General features: G+C 46.6%; 1 protein-coding gene across 1 annotated transcript in view; it reads right to left on the reverse strand.

Moving 5' to 3' along the window:
• Positions 1–12,447, reverse strand: part of ATP10A (ATPase phospholipid transporting 10A (putative)) — a 188,843-nt gene extending 176,396 nt beyond the window's left edge. The window contains exons 1-2 of the mRNA XM_028495093.2: positions 12,437–12,447; positions 10,556–11,053 (exon numbers count right to left, since the gene is read on the reverse strand). Of these exons, the coding sequence (XP_028350894.1) occupies positions 10,556–11,053; positions 12,437–12,447 (509 nt within the window). The remainder of the gene's footprint in view (positions 1–10,555; positions 11,054–12,436) is intronic.
• Positions 12,448–20,277: the final 7,830 nt, after the last annotated feature.

A 20,277-nucleotide genomic window follows, 5' to 3' on the forward strand; every position in this document is an offset into this window, starting at 1 on the left:
CAGAGGGAGGCCCGCATACCACAAAAAAAAAAAAAAAAAAAAAAAAAAAAAAGAGAGAGAGAGAGAGTGAGTGATAACAAATGTTGGTGAGGCTGTGGAAAAAAAGGAACCTTTGTACACTGTTAGTGGGAATGTAAATTGGTGCAGCCACTGTGGAAAACAGTATGTAAAAAAATTTTTTTTAATTAAAAAATTAAAAGTTTTTCATTCCTCAAAAAATTAAAACTAGAACTACCATTTGATCCAACAATTCCACTTTTGGGAATATCTCTAAAGGAAATGAAAACACTATATCAAAGAGACATCTGCACCCCTATATTCATAGCAGCATTATTTACAGTAGCCAAGAATATGGAAACAACCTAAGTGTCCACTGATCAATGAATGGCTAAACAAGTGGTACATATACACAATGGAATACTACTCAGCCATAAAAAATGAAATCCTGCCATTTGCAACAACATGAATGGACGTTGAGGTTATTTTGCTAAGTGAAAGTCAGAGAAAAACAAATACTATATGATCTCACTTACATGTGGAATCTGAAAAAAAAAAAAAATCTCACAGTAAAAGAGATCAGACTTGTGGTTACCAGAGGTGGGGGTGGGAGAAACGGATGAAGGTGGTCAAAAGGTAAAAGCTTCCAGTTATACATAAGTACTGGGGATATAGTGTTAACATGATGACGATAGTTAACACTGCTGTAAGGTATATTTGAAAGTTGCTAAGAGAGTAAATTCTAAAAGTTCTCAACACAGGGAAAAAATATTTTTTTCTTTTGCTTTTTTTTTTGCATCTATATGAGATGATGGATACTAACTAAACTTAATGTAGTAATCATTTCACAATATATGTAAATCAAGTTATTATGTTGTACACCTTAAACTTACACGGTGCTTTTTATTTATTTATTTATTTATTTGGACTGCACACAGGTTTCTCTAGTTGCGGTGAGCAGGGGCTACTCTTCATTGCAGTATGTGGCTTCTCATTGCAGTGGCTTCTCTTGTTGCAGAGCAGGGGCTCTAGGCGCGTGGGCTTCAGTAGTTGCAGCATGTGGGCTCAGTAGTTATGGCTCGCGGGCTCTAGAGCAAAGGCTCAGTAGTTGTGGCACACAGGTTCAGTTGCTCCGCAGCATGTGGGATCTTCCCGGACAAAGGATTGAAGCCGTGTCCCCAGCATTGGCAGGCGGATTCTTAACCACTGCGCCACCAGGGAAGTCCCACAGTGCTGTATTTTAATTGTATCTCAATAAAATGAAAAAAATAACAAATCATCTTTGGTTGGAGAAGTATGGTAGAAAATGTCTAAGACTGAGCTTGTGATATGGACCAAAAGAAATGATGGGCAGTTCTGTCAAAAGGACTCAGGAGTCAACTTGACCAAAGAGCATCAATTATAATAACTACAACTAACTAAAACCAATGAATTATATTTAAATCTATGAATTCCACAGTAAATAAATCTATAAAAGCCATAATAATAATTTTTTAAACGCTAAATACCCTTAGGAGAAGTGGTTGATTCCAGAACCAGGGAAAGGAAAACAGAAGATAAACCTGGAGCATCTTACAGAGCCAGAAAATAAGCACAGCTCCAGAAATGCTGGGGGTGTTATACACCTGAAACTAATACAACACTGTAAATCAACTATCCTCCAATAAAATGAAAATTTTTTTAAAAATTAAAAAAAAGAAAAGGTGGGGGCACATCAAAGGGACACAGATCCAGCCTGAGAGAGCTCCCAATCACCAAAGCTGGAACAATGTGAGCAACAAGATAAATTACAGTAATATTTGACTATAACCCCTGGAATAAATATGCAATAATCTGCATTGATATAAATAATTGAGTAAATAAATCAACAAGGAAGGAAACACTGGCTCTTCCAAGAATTCTAGTTCACAAATGCAGAAGAAGTGAGGGATAAAGAAGATCACCATTAGAACACCACTGCAATAATTACTGCAGACAAGACCTGCCAATGGATGCTAATGTTGGTGGGCAAAATTTAAGGAGAAATAAGACACCTACAAAGTCTCAAAGTATCGACTCCAAGATGCTTTTTACCAAAGGAAAAATCATAAGTTTATAGTGCAGAAATCTAGCAGACACCATCCTAACCATCAAAGTTAGGCTCATCAGTAGTAATATATATTGGCATTGTATACCCCCTGATATCATGCAGAGAAGGGCATCACTTCAGTAGGATTCCTGCCAAAAACCAAAAATCTCAATTTAATGAGGAACAACAGACCAACACTAACTGAGGGAAAAATTTTACAAAGTAACTGATCAGGAGGTGGAACTGCCAGAATGGTGAAGCGAGGACCTCTGTAAATTTGATCCTGCATAAAAACTCTACACTGGCAAAAATTTCCAAGTCAACTTTTTCAGAGTGCTGTATATTAACAAAGGCTTGCCATAGTCTGAGGAGAGTCTATTAAAAAGAAAAAAACCTGATAAACCTCAGTAAGAACAGTAGGATTGGTGGTGTTTTAACTTGACATACTCTCATTCCCCTCTCCCTAGCTCCACAGCACCTGTGAAAACCAGCTGACTAGATGCCACCACCAGAAGAGGTAGACTGAGTTTGGAGTTCCTCAAACAGTCCCAACCCCAGAACAGTGTTGTTATGGGAGCTGATCTGGACCTCGCTCTGTGGGAAAAGCCCTATACAATAGAACAGGCATTGAAAACAATCAGCAGCAATTGTTCAACATCACAGCTGCCAGAGGCTGCTATACCAGTTGGGGAAAACAAGACAAGTGTATTTTTTGGTAACTGTTTTCTTCTCCTATCCAGATTTAAAAGACAATTCTGGGGACTTCCCCACAGAGCAGTGGTTAAGACTCTGTGCTCCCAATGCAGGGGGACTGGGTTGGATCCCTGGTCAGGGAATAGATCCCACATGCCTGCCGCAACTAAGGAGCCCACGTGCCACAACTAAGGAGCCCACCTGCCGCAACTAAGATCCGGTGCAACCAAATAAATAAATAAGTATTTTTTTTAAAAAAAAGACAATTCTGTAAAGCAACTATTAAAAATCTGTGTTAATAGATTGATAATAAAGATGTAATTTGTATGATAATAGCAGAAAGGAGAGGGAGAGAATGAAACTATATTGGAGCAAAGTTTCTACATAGTATGGAAATTGTTAGTATTAATCTGAATTAGATTACTGTAGATTAAGATACCACTTGTAATTCCCAGAACATTGAAAAAATAATTAAAAACATAAATATAGTAAAAAAATAACAAGGAATTAAAATCATACGCTACAACATATTTATTACAAGAAGACAATAATGAAAGACTGGAATAGAAACACCTAAGACATGTAGAAAACAATTAGTAAATTGCAGACATAAATCCTATCTTATCAGTAATTACATTTAATGTTAATAAGATAAACACTACAATTAAAAGGCAAAAATTAACAAAACAAAATATTTAAAATGTGCTATTCAACTATATGCTACCTACAAGACACACACTTTATTTTTTAATAAATTTATTTTATTTATTTATTTATTTATTTTTTGGCTGTGTTGGGTCTTTGTTGCTGCATGCAGGCTTTCTCTAGCTGCGGCGAGCGGGGGCTACACTTCATCGCGGTACGTGGGCTTCTCAGTGCGGTTGCTTCTCTTGTTGCGGAGCACAGGCCCTAGGCACGCAAACTCAGTAGTTGTGGCTCACGGGCTTAGTTGCTCCGCGGCATGTGGGATCTTCCCAGACCAGGGATCAAACCCATGTGCCCTGCATTGGCAGGCGGATTTTTAACCACTGCACCACCAGGGAAGTCTCACACACACTTTAGATGCAAAGACACAGACAAGTTGAAAGTAAAAGGATGAAAAAAAAATAGCATGCAAATAGTAACCAAAAGAGAGCTGAAGAGGCTGTATTATTTCTAGACAAAATAGACTTTAAGACAAAAATTGGTAGAGGCAAAGAAATGTATTTTATGATAAAAGGGTCAATCCATGAGGGAGACATGCCAGTTATATAACAGAGCCCCAAAACACATGAAGCAAAAACTCACAGAGGTGAAGGGAGAAATAAACAATTCAACAATAGTGGGAGACTCCAGTATCCCACTTTCAACAATGACTAGAACAATAAGCAGATCAACAAGGAAATAGAAAACGTAAGCAACATTTTAAATCAACTAGATCTAACAAATATCTATAGAACACTTCATAGAACAATAGAATACACATTTTTCTCAATCACACAAGGAACATTCTCTAGGATAGATTATGAAACAAGCCTCAACACATTTAAAGGATCGATACCACACAAAGTATTTCAATAGAATGAAATCAGAAATCAATAACAAAAAATTTGGAAAATTCAAATATGTGGAAATTAACCATGACTTTCCTAAATAACCAATGGGCCAAAGAAGATATCACCAGGGAAATTAGAAAATACTTTGAGACAAAAAAAGAAAACATAATACATCTAAACTTAAGCGACCAAAGTAGTTCATACAGAGAAGTTTAATAGCTGTAAATACCCACACTAACAAACAAAAAAGATCTCAAAAAAATAACCCAAGCTTCCACCTTGAGTAACTATAAAAAGAAGAGCAAACTAACCCAACTCAAACAGAAGGAAGGAAATAATAAAGATTAGAGCAAAATTTATGAAGTAGAAAATAGAAAAACAATAGAGAAAAATCAATTTTATTCAATCAATTGAATACTGCTGATTCCTTTCCTGTGGATCATGTAACATATTTCTTATCAGAGTTTCAAGAGGGAGAGAGAGGGAGAAAGGGAATTTAAGAGGATGAAATCAAAAGAGTAAAGGAGCTCTAAAAGACAGATCAGCCAATTGCAATGAGGTGACCTTATCTGGATCTGATTCAAACACACAAATTGAAAAAAAAATATGGCATGTATGAGACAAGTGAACATTTGAACACTGACCGGGTATTTAATAATATTAAGGAATTCATATTAATTCTTTATAATAATGGTATTGTAGTTTAGGTTTTTAAAAAGTTGTTGATTTTCTAAAGATAAATGCTGAAACATTACAGAATAAATGTCCTGATGTCTGGGATGTGCATAAAAGGGGGTGAGGGAGTGAGGGCAATATGGATAAACAATGTTGCCATGAGGTGCTAATTGTTAAACTAGGTGATGGACACACAGAGGTTCCCTATCTGTGCACTGCTCTTTATCTGTGTAAATAGAATGCAACTGGAAATCAATAACAATGAAATTTGGGGAAGTCAGCAATATATGGAAATTAAAACATTCCTAAATAAAATGGGTCAAAGAAGAAATCACCAGGGAAATTAGAAAATACTCTGAGATAAATAAAATTTTGAAGGTTTGGTTTTTTGGTTTTTTTTTAATGAAGCATACTGCTCTAGGAGGTGGAGATGACAAGTACAAGAAAACTATAAACATGGAGTCGGAGCAGGATGACTCTAGGCTCAAGCCATGGCATTGTCATCTCCTAATAGGGAGTCCCTAAGGCAGCTATCAAGACCTGAAGTTCAGTTTCCTCATCTGTGAAATGGGGATGTGAAAATAGGACCATCAGGATGTTAAGATGGAACTGTGCACTAAAACACTTGGCTCATATTAACAAGTATAAAAAGAACCTTCCCGTGAACAAGACTATCTCCTGAGGGCAACCAAGTTTTTAGGGAAAGATAGGTTCTTTTTCTATAACTGGACCCTATTTATCACTCATGAAAGGTATCAAAAGAAAAATTATTTCCAAAAACCATGTGAATGGCAATGTCCAAATATTATTCCTCAAGTATCCCCCAAACTAGCACACCAGAGGGATGTCCCTGCTTAAAGAAGACTTGCATTGTCCTGATATGTCCCTGTCCCCTGGGTCTTGCGCTGGTACCTCTGCTTCTTCAAATCTTTTACTCCAAATAAGACAAAGATGCTGTGCTTCCCAGGGGCAAAATGTTTCTGCTGCTGGTGAGGAAGAGACTGGGCTCTCCAGGAAAGGGAGGAAAGGAGGACCAAGACAAGATAAATGGACAGAAACAAAAGGAGAACTTTGTCAGGTCCCATTTCAGGCTCTTCTGAAAAAACAAATCATGAAGCCCAGGGTAAGCAAATTGGACAGATAACCCTGATGAGGTGGGGAAACAAAGCGAGAATGAAAGGAAAGGGAAGAGACAAAAATCAGACTAATTCCAAGATAAGCATTAGAGCACGCCCTGACTACCTGTTTTCCCAAAAGATGATGGAAAGACACCAAGATGCCATGCTCAAATCCAAGAACAGAGCCCCCAAAGCCCAAAAGATTCAGGGAAAAGTCACCTTGGGTTAATTCATGCAGAAACGCTGCTGTTTCCATCATCCTAGAGACAGACACTGAAAGGTGCCTGGGTTTGAGTTCTCTCAAAGCGTATGGAAGTAAAAGGGAAAACATTACACAGGAAGAACCCAGGCAGGGTTTGGGCAGAGGGTGGGGAGCCCACAGCACAAGGGTGCCAAACTCTTCCAGGGCCACAGGATCAGGGTCAGAAGGGGCACGTGGACCTGGGGCCAGTACCCCACTTGACTAGTTAGGAAATGGAGTGCAGGTGAGGCAAGGGGGCTTGTTCAGAGTCTCGGCCAGGCAGGACCCCCACCTCAGGCTGCGCCACTCAGAGGCTCATTCCATTTCTGGCAGCAGGGGCGAGGTTTCTGGTTTTAACGTGTTACCCCCCCGCCCTGTGGCTGAAGAGGTGGATGAGTGCTTGGACCCCTGCTTGGGCAAATCCCCTTCCAGGAATGTTTCTTCTTAAATTTCCCCCCAGTTCCTCCTCTGATAACCATGCTCTGCTTTCCCACCACCAGAACTGCCACTCTCTGGGCTGGCTCTGCACTCCTGTCCCCTCTCCTCTGTCAGTCCCACCTGCCTTGGGACCTGTGGTCATTCGCTGCTCCCTTCATCCCAGCCTCTGATGGCGCTGGTCCTGTCCCAGCTGGATGCTCGCTTGGTACTAGAGGTGGATGCCTGCCAGCTGATGTGAACTCCAAGCCCCTCAGCAACAAAAACCTGAGGTCACATTGGGAGGGAAGGGGGACAGAACTCAGTCACCCCCTTTCTTTCCACCTATGCCCAGAAGGAGGTGGCTTCTCCAGCCAACTGTCACCAACACCAGGGAGGTCTACGTGACCAGAAAGGGCTTCCATGCCTCCCCCATCGCACTAGCCCACAGCAGAGGGATGCTCAGACTGACCTTCCCCCACAGTGGGGGCCACAGGCAGGACCTGAACCCCCAGTATCACCCACTGTGCTCCTGTCCTGCTGGCTCAGGAGGGTTTTCCTAAACACAGCCTGAAATCCAGGAGATGATACCATGGGCTCAGGCCGTGGAAATAGGACCTCCGCTCAGGTTTGTTCGTGCAAACCAAGCCGTGATGTGGACACCAGCTCTCCCACCTCCACAGGCTCAGCAGCCCAGGAGTGGGGGGAGGAGAACCTGGGAACCTGCACTTCCAGCAAGCCTGATGGGGGATTCTCACAGAGAGGGGACCCAAGGACTCTGTTATGGGGACACACCACATAAATAACAGTACAAATCATTGATGCACTGCACGCTCCAGTCAGAACACAGAGAAGCAACCCTCCAGAGACACTGTCAACAGGTCAGGCTTCCACAACTAAAGTCTGCTCTCACTCTGCATTTACATGCACTTGACTGAAGCCCCATTTCACAGCCACCAGAGCAGTGACACGACACAGGACAGACCCTGACTGTGCACCACTGTGGGGCCAGTGCCTCTGTAGTCACCAAAGGCCTTGAACGAACTCTGGCCTGACATAAAATGTCATTTCCCAGGCTTCTCTGGCCAGCTTCAGTGCCAGCTCTCTGAGACCCTGACTTCAAGGCCGTACACGTCCCTGCGCACAGGTTAAGACCTGGTTGCAGTCTCAGGGGGCCCTGACTCTGTCATGTGCGCCACGCTCCCTGGTCCTCGGACTTGTGCCCTCTGCAGGGAGTCTCCTGAGCTGCCTCTCTGGGCTAGCAGCCCCACCCAGGACCCCCACGGACATGCCCCACGGTGCAATCGGTCCCCACGGTAAGCTCCAGGTGAGACCCAGACGCTCCCTTCTCCAGAGCCTGGCTTGGGTCTGGCTCAGTGAGGAAGAGCTCAGGGTGTTGGTTTGAGCTGATGGGCAACAGCAGCAAGGCAGCCACATGCAGCATGGAATGCAATCGGAGGACGGGGAGGGCTCAGACATCCACAGGACTCAAGGCCTAGGCCGTTAAACACCCATCCCAGACTTTCTGGGCCCAGAGAAGTTTGACCTGGCTTCTGAAAAGGGATGGCTCTCCTCCAGACAGGCCTCCTCTCCACACACAGCTGCCACCATCTCACACCCACGGAGCCTCTCCAGGAAGAAGGCCAATTCTCTCCCCAGGAAAGCATTCAAGGAATTTGACTTGGGAACTGGGAGGTTCTGGGGAACTCCTCCTGAAAGCACCATTATCCCCAAGGCCTCGCCCCTGAGGACTGTGCCCAGCTTTTGAGAACCCAGGTCAGGTCAGGGTAGAAGGGGAAGAGAACGCGGATGGGTGGGTCCACGAGGAAGATGAAGGTTTCAGAATCCCATGAAGCATTCCGAGGCCATGGAGTCCAGAGATTGCTTTGGGGTTCCACTCTGAGTTTTCCCACGGGCATGTTGGGGGTGATGGTTGTTTTAAGGGTTAATTGACTTCATGGGTCGAAAGCACTTTGTCAGCTGAAAATAAACTGTTTCTTGAGGCCTAAATATTCCTAAAAAGGAGGCTACAGGAGCTACCAGCTGAGTAATAATAGGAAGTGATACATGTGTAAAGACTAAAACCTGGAGCCCCATTGGGGTCATGGTGAGCAGAACAGACTGGAGTGCTGGAACGAGGGACCCTGAGGACATCTGCGTAAGGGTGCCCCCTCCCTTCTTGGCTTCAGGAGCCTGGGGAACAGGAGCCAGGAAACCCCACAGCCCTTTCTATCGATGTCATGCTCGCTGACTGGACTATGTGTACCCCTTGACGGCAAGCAGGCAGCATTACTCAAAAGTGGGTCATGATATAAGCATCACCTCTGTGCTAATTAAATACACAGATTACTGGGCCCAATCCCAGATGAGCCTATCAGATGTGTTGGGGACTGGAGCCTGAGAATTGTTAAATTGTTTATTCTTAAATTCAAGTTGTTAAATTGTTATTTTTAATAAGCTCCTCAGGCTGATCCTTATATAAATTTAAGAAGCACAAGCACCAAAATATTGTAAAAGCTGTGAAGTCGGGAAGACCTGGGTCAAATTCTAATACTACTACATAGCTGCTGTGTGGCTTTGGGCAAGTTACTTAACCTCTCTGAACTTCTCTTTATTCATTTGTAAAATAAGTATAAGGCACAATCAGTGCTGCTGGGAGGGTCAGAGATACTCAAAGGCATTCATGGTCTTCATCTAAACTATCCTAAGAGGCAGGAATAACCATGGCCCACTGAGAGTACAAGGGGCTTCCTGGAGTCCGCTCACATGTGCTGAACAAGGCTAATGTCCTTCACCTCAGAGGCCCATATCATATCAGCCCCTACACCGAGACTCAAGCAAAGACAACAGGAGGGAAAGATGGGCTGAGCTCTGGATGGAGACCAAGACCATTTGCCTTCCTGAAGGGTGCAGCCTTGAGGTGGACTCCACTACTAGACACAGCTCCAAGATGGGTATGCAGCCAAGTGGCTCTCTTGGGGTGGGTCGTGTAAAGAGAGAAGAGACAGAAGCATCCCAGAGAGGTCCAGCCTGAGGATCCAAAACTTTAGGGAGGTGCAGGGAGAGAGAAAGAGCAGGAGGAGCCCAGAGGAAGTACATTCCTTGGTACTAACTGTAGACAGGGCTTGAAAAACCCCTCAAAACCTCAGCCTTTCCATCTGGAAACTGGGGTTAATTTTTTAAAAACTAAACAATCAACTATGGGATGGCACCCAGATGGGTGGCCTGCTCACAGCTCACGTCAATGGATGGACGCCGCTGTTACTACCCCTGCCCTTTTAACTGGTCTCTGCCTGGCATGTCAGAACTTGGCGGCAGTTTCACTCTGTTGCCCCAAGACGAAATGTTATCTAAGACCGAGCTTTACATTCATTCCTGTGTAGGTTGTTAAAGTCGTTCAACATCCTGGCGCCTGGAGCCTGGGTGAATATTGAGGCTGGGACTTCAGGCTGGGGCGCCCGGGAATAGATTTCCCTCCCTTTTACTTATAAGGCACGAGCGGCTGGGAATGAGGACGCCCAGCTGCCTCTGGATTCCAGCCCTGGGATCCCTAGGCTCAGAAGCGGCGTCTGAGTGACAATCAAGGACAGGGTACCCCCACGCCCCCGACATCTACGGTTTCTTGCTCTCCGCGACCCGAGTCGCAGAGTCCCGGATCGGCCCTCGGCCCCTCGAGGCCCGGCCCTCCGCCCAGAGTTGAGCCGCTCTCTCCGGGCCTCCCCACCCCGAACCACTCACGCCGCACCCAACGCCAAGTTTCCGAGAGCGCCCCGGCCCTGCGCGGACCCAGCGCCGCCCCGCCCGCTCCGCTCACCTGCTGAAGACGAGGCAGCCCAGGTGGTTGATCTCTTGGTCGGAGCGGTGACGGCTGTAGTCCTCCCACAGGTCCTTGAAGGCCGTGACCGCCAAGATGAAGAGTACAGGCGCCAGTGCCAGGCCGGGCTGAAAGGCGTTCACCGCCGGCACGAAGTTGAGCAGCGCTATGAAGACGAAGTACACGTTGGCCAGGCGATGGAACTGCTCGAACAGGTTCTTGGGCAGGAAGGACAGGAGAGTGTACTTGGTGGTCTTGAGCCGGTTGTCGGCCAGGTGCTGGGCGCCTCCGCACCGCCGCCGCCGCCGCGCGCCCTTGGCCGCGCTCGCCGCGGGGTCTTCGGCGCCCGGGGGCGGCAGCAGGTTGGAGCGCACCGTGCGCGTCCTGAACTCCCGGCGCCGTCGCCGCCGCCGCCGTCGCCGCCGCCGCCGTCCCGGGTGAACTCCCGGCGCCGCCGCCGCCGCCGTCGCCGCCGCCGCCGTCCCGGGGGCCCAGGCTCTTCAGCCGCCGCCGGCTCCCACTCCATGGCCGCGTATCGCCGCGCCCGGCTCCTCCGCCGCTCGCGCCAGCCCGCACCAGCCTCCTAGGTGATCATCGCCGGCGGCCCGGCGCGGCGGCGCGGGCTCCCCGCCTGCGGGACGCACAGAGACGCGGTTAGCGGCCGCCCCGCCCAGCCCAGCCCAGCCTGCCCGCCGTCGGGGCCGGGCGCCGCACAGAGACCCCTTGTCCTCGCACCCTCCCGGCCCTTTTCGCCCCGGCGGCTCCCGGCCCCGCCCCGCGCCGCGCCCAGCGTGGGACACTGCGGAGAGCGGGAAACAAAAAGCCGAGCTGGAAACTTTAGAGCGGCTTAGTTTCGTTTCCCCGAAGCATCAGTTCGGTCCCAGCACATTGCAAACGCGTCTCGCCACCGGAGGAGAGAGGAGGCGGCAGAGTGTGGGAGAAAAGGACCGCAGCTAGGCTGGCGGGCTCTTCCCGAGTCCGTGCAGGAGGCTGGGAGCCTCCTGGAATAAACTAGAATCAAAGTTCAAATGAACCAGGGCATACCAATGCTCCGATTTTTATGTCTTATTTACCAAGGACATCTGCTCCTGTGACCCCAAGAGGATTCTTCGTTGCCTCTACACTCTTCCTTACCCTGCCCTTTCAAATTCACTTCTTGGGTGACCTAGACTTTGAACTTTCATGATCATCACTGCCTTTCCTTACTTCCCTAAATAGGATTTTTTTTTTCTTTTTTTCCCCTTAATTGAAGGGAGGAATATTTCGCTAAGCAAAGGCAAGCTTTGGTTTGCTCTATTTCCGTCTCTTTTCCTCTCTGGTAAACCCTGAGGGCCAAAATATACCTTGTGTGCTCTGGTTCTGAAGTGGCCTCTATGACCCAGACGGTGACGGGGCGTTGAAGATGGTTGTTGGAAGGGGAAAGGGGGGCCCAGGAGGGTGTGGCAGAAGTATCTGTTGGTGCAAAGGGCTCCCCTCAGTATTCCTAGGGAATCAGAGCAGTGTGTGAAAGGTGGGCAGAGGCTGGGCATGGCAGAAGGTATGGGGAGTCCCAAGTGGGGACAGTAAGACTCACCCCCAGATGTACTACAGCCAGTGGTGAGTTTGGCCACTTTAGAAGTACAGATGCAAGAAGCAGGGATTTCTTGCCCAGGAGACCATGGCTGGGAATTTGGGTGAGAGGAGCACTTTTGGGTGCTGCCCATCTGGATTTGGGGAGCTGTTGGCCTCCTCCTCCTCCTTCAGGCCAGCACCTCATTTCTCTTACTGCATTGGGACACTATCATCTCCCAAGGGACCACCTCAGCAGCCTCTGCTGGCCTGAGTTCCTCCTTCGGGTGCCCGCTGACAAGTCACTTGCCTGGCTTTGCTCAAATCACTTACCTCTTCCCCATGACGCTCTCCCAGGATGGTCCTCACCTCCCGTACCCTGGCTTACACCCCATCCAGCCAGGCCAGGGGCTCACATCTCTACAGGGAACCTTGCCATGGACCACAATATTTACTAGAATCCAACTTGAGGAGGGTAGAGTGACAGGTACTAAGAAAATGATCCATGTCATCGATCAAGCCTCTTTCCTTCCACCATTCCTGGGGTACCATATTGATGTGTGGAGGCCCAAATCAGAGAAAATTTTGACTGAAGTGCCTGTATATTCAGGGAAAGAAATCAGATCTCACAGTGGACCAGTGGCATCCCAAATTGAGTGTTAGCAGCCCACGAAGGACCACAATTTCCCTGGTGTCCAGGGACTAACTCATGGATCCACATTTTCCTCCATCCCCCAACCCAGCGAGGTTCCAGGGCCTGCTGGTTCCCTCCATTTCCCATCCCTACAGTATCCCCAGGGTTGCCCCAGAGCCTCTGGGTGGGTCTCCCTGCCTTCCAGTCTCCCAGCTACAGCCGGTCCCCAGGTGGCCAAAGCGGTTACTTGACTTCCTTGACTACTTCAATTCATTTCCTTACCCAGGAGCTTACAGGAGTCCCCTGCTGCTTACAAAGTCAAAGGCTGGCTCCTCAGGCAGAGGTCCTTTGAGACCCTCAGGGAACAGGCACCAACTTGCTAATTTAACTCTGCCCCGCCCTCCTCCCCACCAGCCCCAAGGGAGAGGTCTCCTTACCCTTCTCAGAACAGGCCTTGTTTGTTCCCATCTATGTTCCGCTCTAAGGTTCCAAGATTCTGTGACTCACACTGCTCCCTAAGCCTGGAACCTCTCCCCACCTGCTCTTCACCAATCCAAATTCAGTATTTCCACTAAGGCCTAGTTCATCTGGCCTCAAAGGTTTCCATACTGCATGATCCATTGAACCTCATGGAATTACTTCTATTCTGACATATGTGTAGTGGTATGTAAACCTCTCTCAGACTGCTCTGCAGGGGTTTTGGGTTTGGATGTCTTCTGTCAGCCAAACTCAGACTTTTAGCTGCCTGGGCCAGAACCAGGCTTGGATGGACTCCCAGGCTGGCCGTCTGGACCCCTGAGTTCTAAGGAGGCCCTGCTGCTGACCCCCAGGCAAGTCTCTTTCATTGTCCTCACTCAGCAAATACTTATTCATCACCTGCATGTGCCTGGCGTCCTTCTAGGCACTGGGGCCACAGGGGAGAATTGTCTCACGGATCTAACATTCTAGTAGAAGAGGCAGTGTGATATTGTGATCTATAATAAGAAATAGATATTCGGTCTTTGTCTCCATTTCTGGTTTCTGGCACAGAGCTCCTAATCCCTTGGAATTTCCTAAGTGATAAGTGCTATAAAGGTGCCTTGATATTCATAACAAACCCCTTTCAACCACACCTGGGTTTATGTTAATGAAATGACTTTTAGAAAGCCCCTAAGGATGGGGGCAGATTGCCAGGGAACCATCTAAGTGATTAGAAGGTTGGACCTTTCCACCCTCTGACCTCTGGGGAGGGGAGGGAGCATGGGGGTTGAATCAATTACCATTAATCAAAGGTTTTAATCACTATTATGTAATGAAGCCTCCATAAAAACCCAAAGGACGGTGTTTGGAGAGCTTCTCGGGTGGTGATCACGTGGAGATTCTGGGAGTGTCGAGGGCTCACAAAGGGCATGGATACTCTGTCCTTTCCCCACACCTTGCCCTGTGCACCTCTTCCATCTGGCTGTTCCTGAGTTATATCCTATTATGATAAACTGGTAATCTAGTAAGTTAAATGTTTTCCTGAGTTCTGTGAACCACTCTAGCAAATCAGTCAAACTCAAGGAAGGGGGGTATTTGGGAACCTCCAATCTATAGCCAGAATCTATAGCTGATCTATTGTCAGAAGCACAACTGACAAACCTGAACTTGTGATTGTCTCCTGAAGTGGGAGCAGTCTTGTGAGACTGAGCCTTACCCTGTGGGATCAGATGCTCTTGTCAGGTAGATGGTGTCATAATTGAGTTGAACTGTAGGACACCAGCTGGTGAATTCCTACACACACATATTGGAATTGGTGTCCCATAACAAAGGCAGCCACTAAACTGGACACTCTGGGAACACCACTAAGTCCCTGCTCTCTGGAACACTGTGTTCTCCTGTGGGAATTCCAACAAAGCGGGCACAGGAAATGGAGGGGCACGGGCAACCCGGCGGGGAGGGGTGTGCTTGGCTTACTGTAGCTAGGGCTGTCGGAGTGGGCCTCTCCTAGGCAGCCCTGAGCAGAGGCTAAGGAAACAGGCTACACAGATGTCTGGGAGAAGAAACGCCAAGTGCAGGAGAGGGTGGGGTTCCGGGCCCAGAAGATGGGCTAGGTGATTAGGGCCCCAGGGTGGGCTCTTGGAGGGCCTGGAGGATCACGGTGATCATTCTGACTTTTAGCTGAGTGAGAAGGGAAGCTAGGAGGGGTTTGGGTGGAGGACTCGTGACTGGACTCAGGTCCCCAATGCAGGGGACATGGGTTCGATCCCTGGTCTGGGAAGATCCCACATGCCACGGAGCAACTAAGCCCATGCGCCACAACTACTGAGCCTTTGCTCTAGAGCCCACGAGCCACAACTATTGAGCCCATGCGCCACGACTACCGAAGCCCACACTCTCTAGAACCCGTGCTCCGCAACAAGAGAAGCCACCGCAATAAGAAGCCTGCACACCGCAACGAAGAGTAGCCCCCGCTCGCCGCAACTAGATGGAGAAAGCCCACGTGCAGCAACGAAGACCCAACACAGCCAAAAATAATGAATAAATAAAAATAAAATAAATGTATATAAAAAGAAACAGATCATCGGCTGTTGTGTGAATAGAATGCAGAGGAATGAGCAGCAGAGAGAGGCCGTCAGAAGCCATTGCAGTGACCCTGGACAGGGGACAGTGGCTCAGGCGGGGGTGGCCATGGTGGAGGCTGGAACGCAGCTACTCAGGCAAGCAGAATCTGCTGGTGGCCTGGGCATGGTGTCTGAAAGAAAGAAGGGAGTTGAGGATGTGTAGCTAAAAACTTGAGTTGCTGAGGCAGGAGGACAGTGTGGGGAGCGGGGGGAGGGTGCTGCAGTTGGGCACCAGGCCCAAGAGCCGAGGTGCAGGAGGCAGGGGTGCACAGGTGCACACATCGCAGCTCAGCAGGGAGGCCCAGCCAGAGATGTCAGTCTGGGGTCAAAGAGCAGGATGTGTGTGGAGGACAGCGTGGCTGGGAGTGGGATTGGGGCACAGGGGCCAGCGTGCAGGGCTTCACCTGCCTTTGGAAGGGACAGGCCTCTCTGGATTCGTTCCAAGGGCAACAGGAAGCCACGGACTGCCCCAAGCAAAGGCATGAGATGAAAGAATCTGATTTTCCCTTTTAAAAGATGGAAGATGGACTTGGAACCCAGTGGGAGCAAGCAAAGCAGTGGATTAAATAGGAGGTGGCTTAGACCCAGGCAATGGATAGACAGTAGAAAAATTGGAAGTATGTTTTCCAGGTACAATATGTCCCTTACATACAGACCTTCAGTTGCAAACTTTCAAAGGTGCGAATGTGCGTTCGCGTGTCCAATCATGTAAGTTAGTTCATGTGTCTGGCGTACATTGGTTTTTCCACCACTTTATGCTGGAGGTAGAGAAATATTGCTTGGAGAAGGATGTCCCATTCAACATTCTTTTGCTGCTTGACAGCGCTCTGGGCCACTCCCCCATTCACAGACGGCTTTCATCCCACGTCAGAGTAGTGCATCTGCCAACAAATACTGTGTCGCTCATCCAACCTATGCACCAGGGACTTACAGCGACTTTCAAGAAATATTATTTATGTCACACTTTTCATCAGGCAGTAAAGGTGAGTGATGAATCAGGAACAACCTTGTGACAATTTTGGAAGGAATATAATATCTACAAGGCCATAAAAAACATAGACTTTGCTTGGCCTGAGGTTACGGCTGTCATGAATGGGGTTTGGAAGAACCTTTGCCCGCAGTTTGTTCATGACTTTTGTGGATTTGAGAAGGTGGATGAGGAGTCCCAAGAGGTCTTCAGCAACTTAGTGACCCTCAGCGAGAAGCTGGAGCTAGGTCTGCAAGAGGACGACTTCATTGAACTCCTTGCTGTGCAACATGAGGAGCTTACTAATGAAGACCTGCTGAAATTGGAGGCCCAGAGAAAGGACACAGAAAAACAAGAGGAAGAAGAAGTAACTGAAGAACCGAAGAGATTCACGGCACAGGAAATGGCAAGGGGATTTTCTTATTTGAGGAGGCTGCTAGTTTTTGAGGCACAGGACCCGAACGTAAAATGGTACACAAAGGTTGCAGCAGCCATTCAGAATGCCATCCAGTGCTACCATGTAATCTATGACGAGAAAAAAAGAGCTACTACCCAGACATCACTTTTTCAAGAGGGTAGATAGAATTGAATCCAGCAAGCAACCAGAACCTGTGCCATCAGCATCAGGCGTGAGTGAAATTGCAGCTTGCCCTCCGTCTCCTATTGCTGACCATCCTTCAGCTCAACCATCTCCCACCTCCTCTACCTCCTCCAGTCAGTATCTCTTCTTGCCTATTCACTCGATGCCAGCCCCTGGATGCCAGCTGCTGTACTGTGCTACTGTACTTTTCAAGGTACTGTACTGTAAGATTAGAAATGTTTTATTTTTTGTTTATTTTTTATGTATTATTTGTGTGAAAAGTATTATAAACTTATTACAGTACAGTACTATATAGCCGATTGTGTTAGCTGGGTACCTAGGCTAACTTTGTTGTACTTACGAACAAATTGGACTTACGAACATGCTCTTGGAATGGAACGCGTTTGTTTGTACGGGACTTGCTGTAGAGTTAATTGATTGGCCAACAGGTTGGATGTTTGGATGAGGAAATGAGGTGAACAAGAGTAACACTTAAGAGTTTAGTTAATAACTTGGGGATGAAGGGGAGCAGAGTATGCCACCCTAAAATATGCCACTTTGGCACATTGATTATTTTGAATTAAAGTTACTTGAGAAACAGCCAGTGCAAGAAGGACACTTTGACCCTCCTTTGTCCCCCTGAAATCAGGAAATAAATATCCCATGTGAAGATACCCTCCCTGTAACAGGAGGGTAGAAAGCATACTTATCACCAGAAATAGGGAATTTAGGGGAGTTCCCTAGTGGTCTAGTGGTTAGGAGTCCGGGCTTTCACAGCCATGGCCTGGGTTCAATCCACAGTTGGGGAACTGAGATCCCACAAGCCGCGCAGTGCTGCCAAAAAAAAAAAGAAAGAAAGAAGGAATGTTAGGACTGAGAAGGCTATATACACAAACCTTTTTACTTCTTCACCGTTTATTCCCTGAGCCCAAACCCCTTTGTCGCATCAGTTCTTCACAAATGCATTGTTTCTTTGTCTAAAAGGTCTAAAAGCTGCCTGCTTTGGTCGCTTCTTTGAGTCTCTTTTTTATGTACAAAAATTAAATGTGTTTTCTCCTATTAATTTGTCTTATCTCAGTTTAACTATTAGACCAGCCACAGAACCTAGGAGGAAAGAAGGAAAAGTTTTTCCACCCTTAAAGGGAAGAACAAGTTTGGGGAAGAAAACACAAAGGTAGCATACCCCATGCTAAGTGTGAGGTGCCTGTTGGACATCAAACAGATGCCAAGTAGGCAGTGAGATAGTGAGGTCTCAACATCACAGGAGAGGCCAGCACCAGAGATACAGATCTGGGCAACATCAAAAGAGACCTGTAATTTAGAGCTATGTGATGAGAAGCTGGTACCTACAGACAGAGAGTAAATAGAGTATATACAAGAGACCCTGGTGTGACGTTCTCACTGAACAACGTAGAGAATTGGACGAGGCAGTCCTGAAAACTGTGTCCAGCTTTCATGTACCGAGAATCAGCTCCTTTGATGGTGTGATGTTTGCTTAATTAAAACTTCTGGACTAAGTGACAATCACATTCTCAACGTTTTAAACTAACAACATTTGTTTAATATTTACTGTGACTGCCCCTAATTTTTTTAAAAAAGGCATAAGAGAGTTTGAAATGTGAAATGTATAAAAACAGGCACAGATGCTGGCCATTTATTAACAAGGCACAGATGCTGACATTAATAATGTGATTTTAAATAAATGTTAATTAATTAACATTTATTTAAAAATTATCATAGTATAGAGCTGTGGAGTATTAGGTTAGATTAATTGGTTAATGATCCATGATAATGTCCCAAATCCCAGAAATGCCAAATTCACCTAGACTCAAGTAAACATTTCTATTTTAGAATGCTTGCCTGTGCACAATTTGTTCTCCTTTTCTCCAAACTAAATTTCTTGTGAAAGACAGATGATATTTTTTTTAAAAGATAAATGTATAGTTGTGCTGGGAAACTGGGGAAAGTATCTTCAGAAGATAGAAAGGGATGCCTGGAGATATAAAGCAGGTGAAAGTGGGTTGGTGAGGAAGTCTAATAAATATAAGGGAATGCATTATATAGTCAAGTAGGCAAGGACGCTTTCTAAAAAGTGTTTTCCAAATATACCCCCTGGAAAAGTCCCAAATCTGAAGAGAAGGTCTGGGAGCACGAGCCGTGCTGGGGCATCTGGGGAGGCAGGGAGGTCCATCATTCCTGCATTATAAGGACCAGGGTGCTGCTCTAGACCCCAGGCCCGTTATTTCTACTAGTTGCCCTCACTGCCTGATGCACGTGAGGGACCCCTGGTGAGCTTCAAATTCACACCAACACCCAAGTCTCGCTCCAGACCAGTTATATGTGGGTGATTCTACATGCAGGTGGGTTTAGACTCTGGTCTACATCTGCAGTTGTTAAGTATGAACTTATTAAACAGTCAAGAGTCACCGGATTCTTGAGCAGAACTAGTAACATGAGAGAAAGAAAACAACTCCACACAAGTAAGTTTGTCCTCTCTGAGAGAATACAGAGCCAACACAGAACACAGACATTAAAAACATAAAACATTAAATATCATTATTATCCTTAAAAAAGATCCCAAAGTCCAGCCCATGTATAGAATTGTCATGGGAAAGAAGCAAATGAGAAACAATAAAGTAAAAATTAAAAATAGTAAAAGCTTTGGAGCAAAGCCAGGGCTGGTTACATAGTTTTTAAAAACATAATACACAATGTGAATGTACTTGCTGTCACTGAAAATGTACACCATAAATGGCTAAGATGGCAAATGTTACATTTCTGTATATTTTATCATAATTAAAAAAAATATAATAGAGGGGGAAAATTAGTAATCTGGATGGTAAACTGAGGAAATCTTTCAGAATGCAGGGCATAAAGATGAAGAAATGAAAACAGCAGAGAAGAGGCTAGAAATGTGGAGGATGGATCCAGAAAATTCCCTCCCAGATGCCTGTGCTAATGGCTGACAAGGTAAATTGGACCAACGCTTCAGAGGACATCTAGAAAAAATGGACAAAACATTAAAAGAAAATCTGTTTGGAAGCATCAGAGAGTGAACAAAAAGCAAAGGTAATGAGGCCAGGACCCAGAAGGAGGAGGACATCAGAGAGCAGAGTCCAGTGTCTGGGACAGGACTCTGCAGGCCCCTCTCCCTAGCAGCCTGGCTTGTCCCCTCCCTGCTGTGACTCACACCTGATGTGCTGTTTGTGGGCGCTCTTCTGCAACTCAAGACCTGAGCTCCACCAGGCCGGGCTTGGGGGCTGCCTGGTCACTGCTGCCACGCGTCCTGGTGCCAGGAGAGTGCCTCACAGGGCTGCCTCTGGAATATACTCAGCAGATAAACATTTACCTTCCTCACATGATGGAAAAACTGCAACACTCTTCCACAGGAGGCAGATTTTGAATACAGAT

Source organism: Physeter macrocephalus, chromosome 11 (genome assembly GCF_002837175.3).
Source record: "Physeter macrocephalus isolate SW-GA chromosome 11, ASM283717v5, whole genome shotgun sequence".
Lineage (NCBI taxonomy): Eukaryota > Metazoa > Chordata > Mammalia > Artiodactyla > Physeteridae > Physeter > Physeter macrocephalus.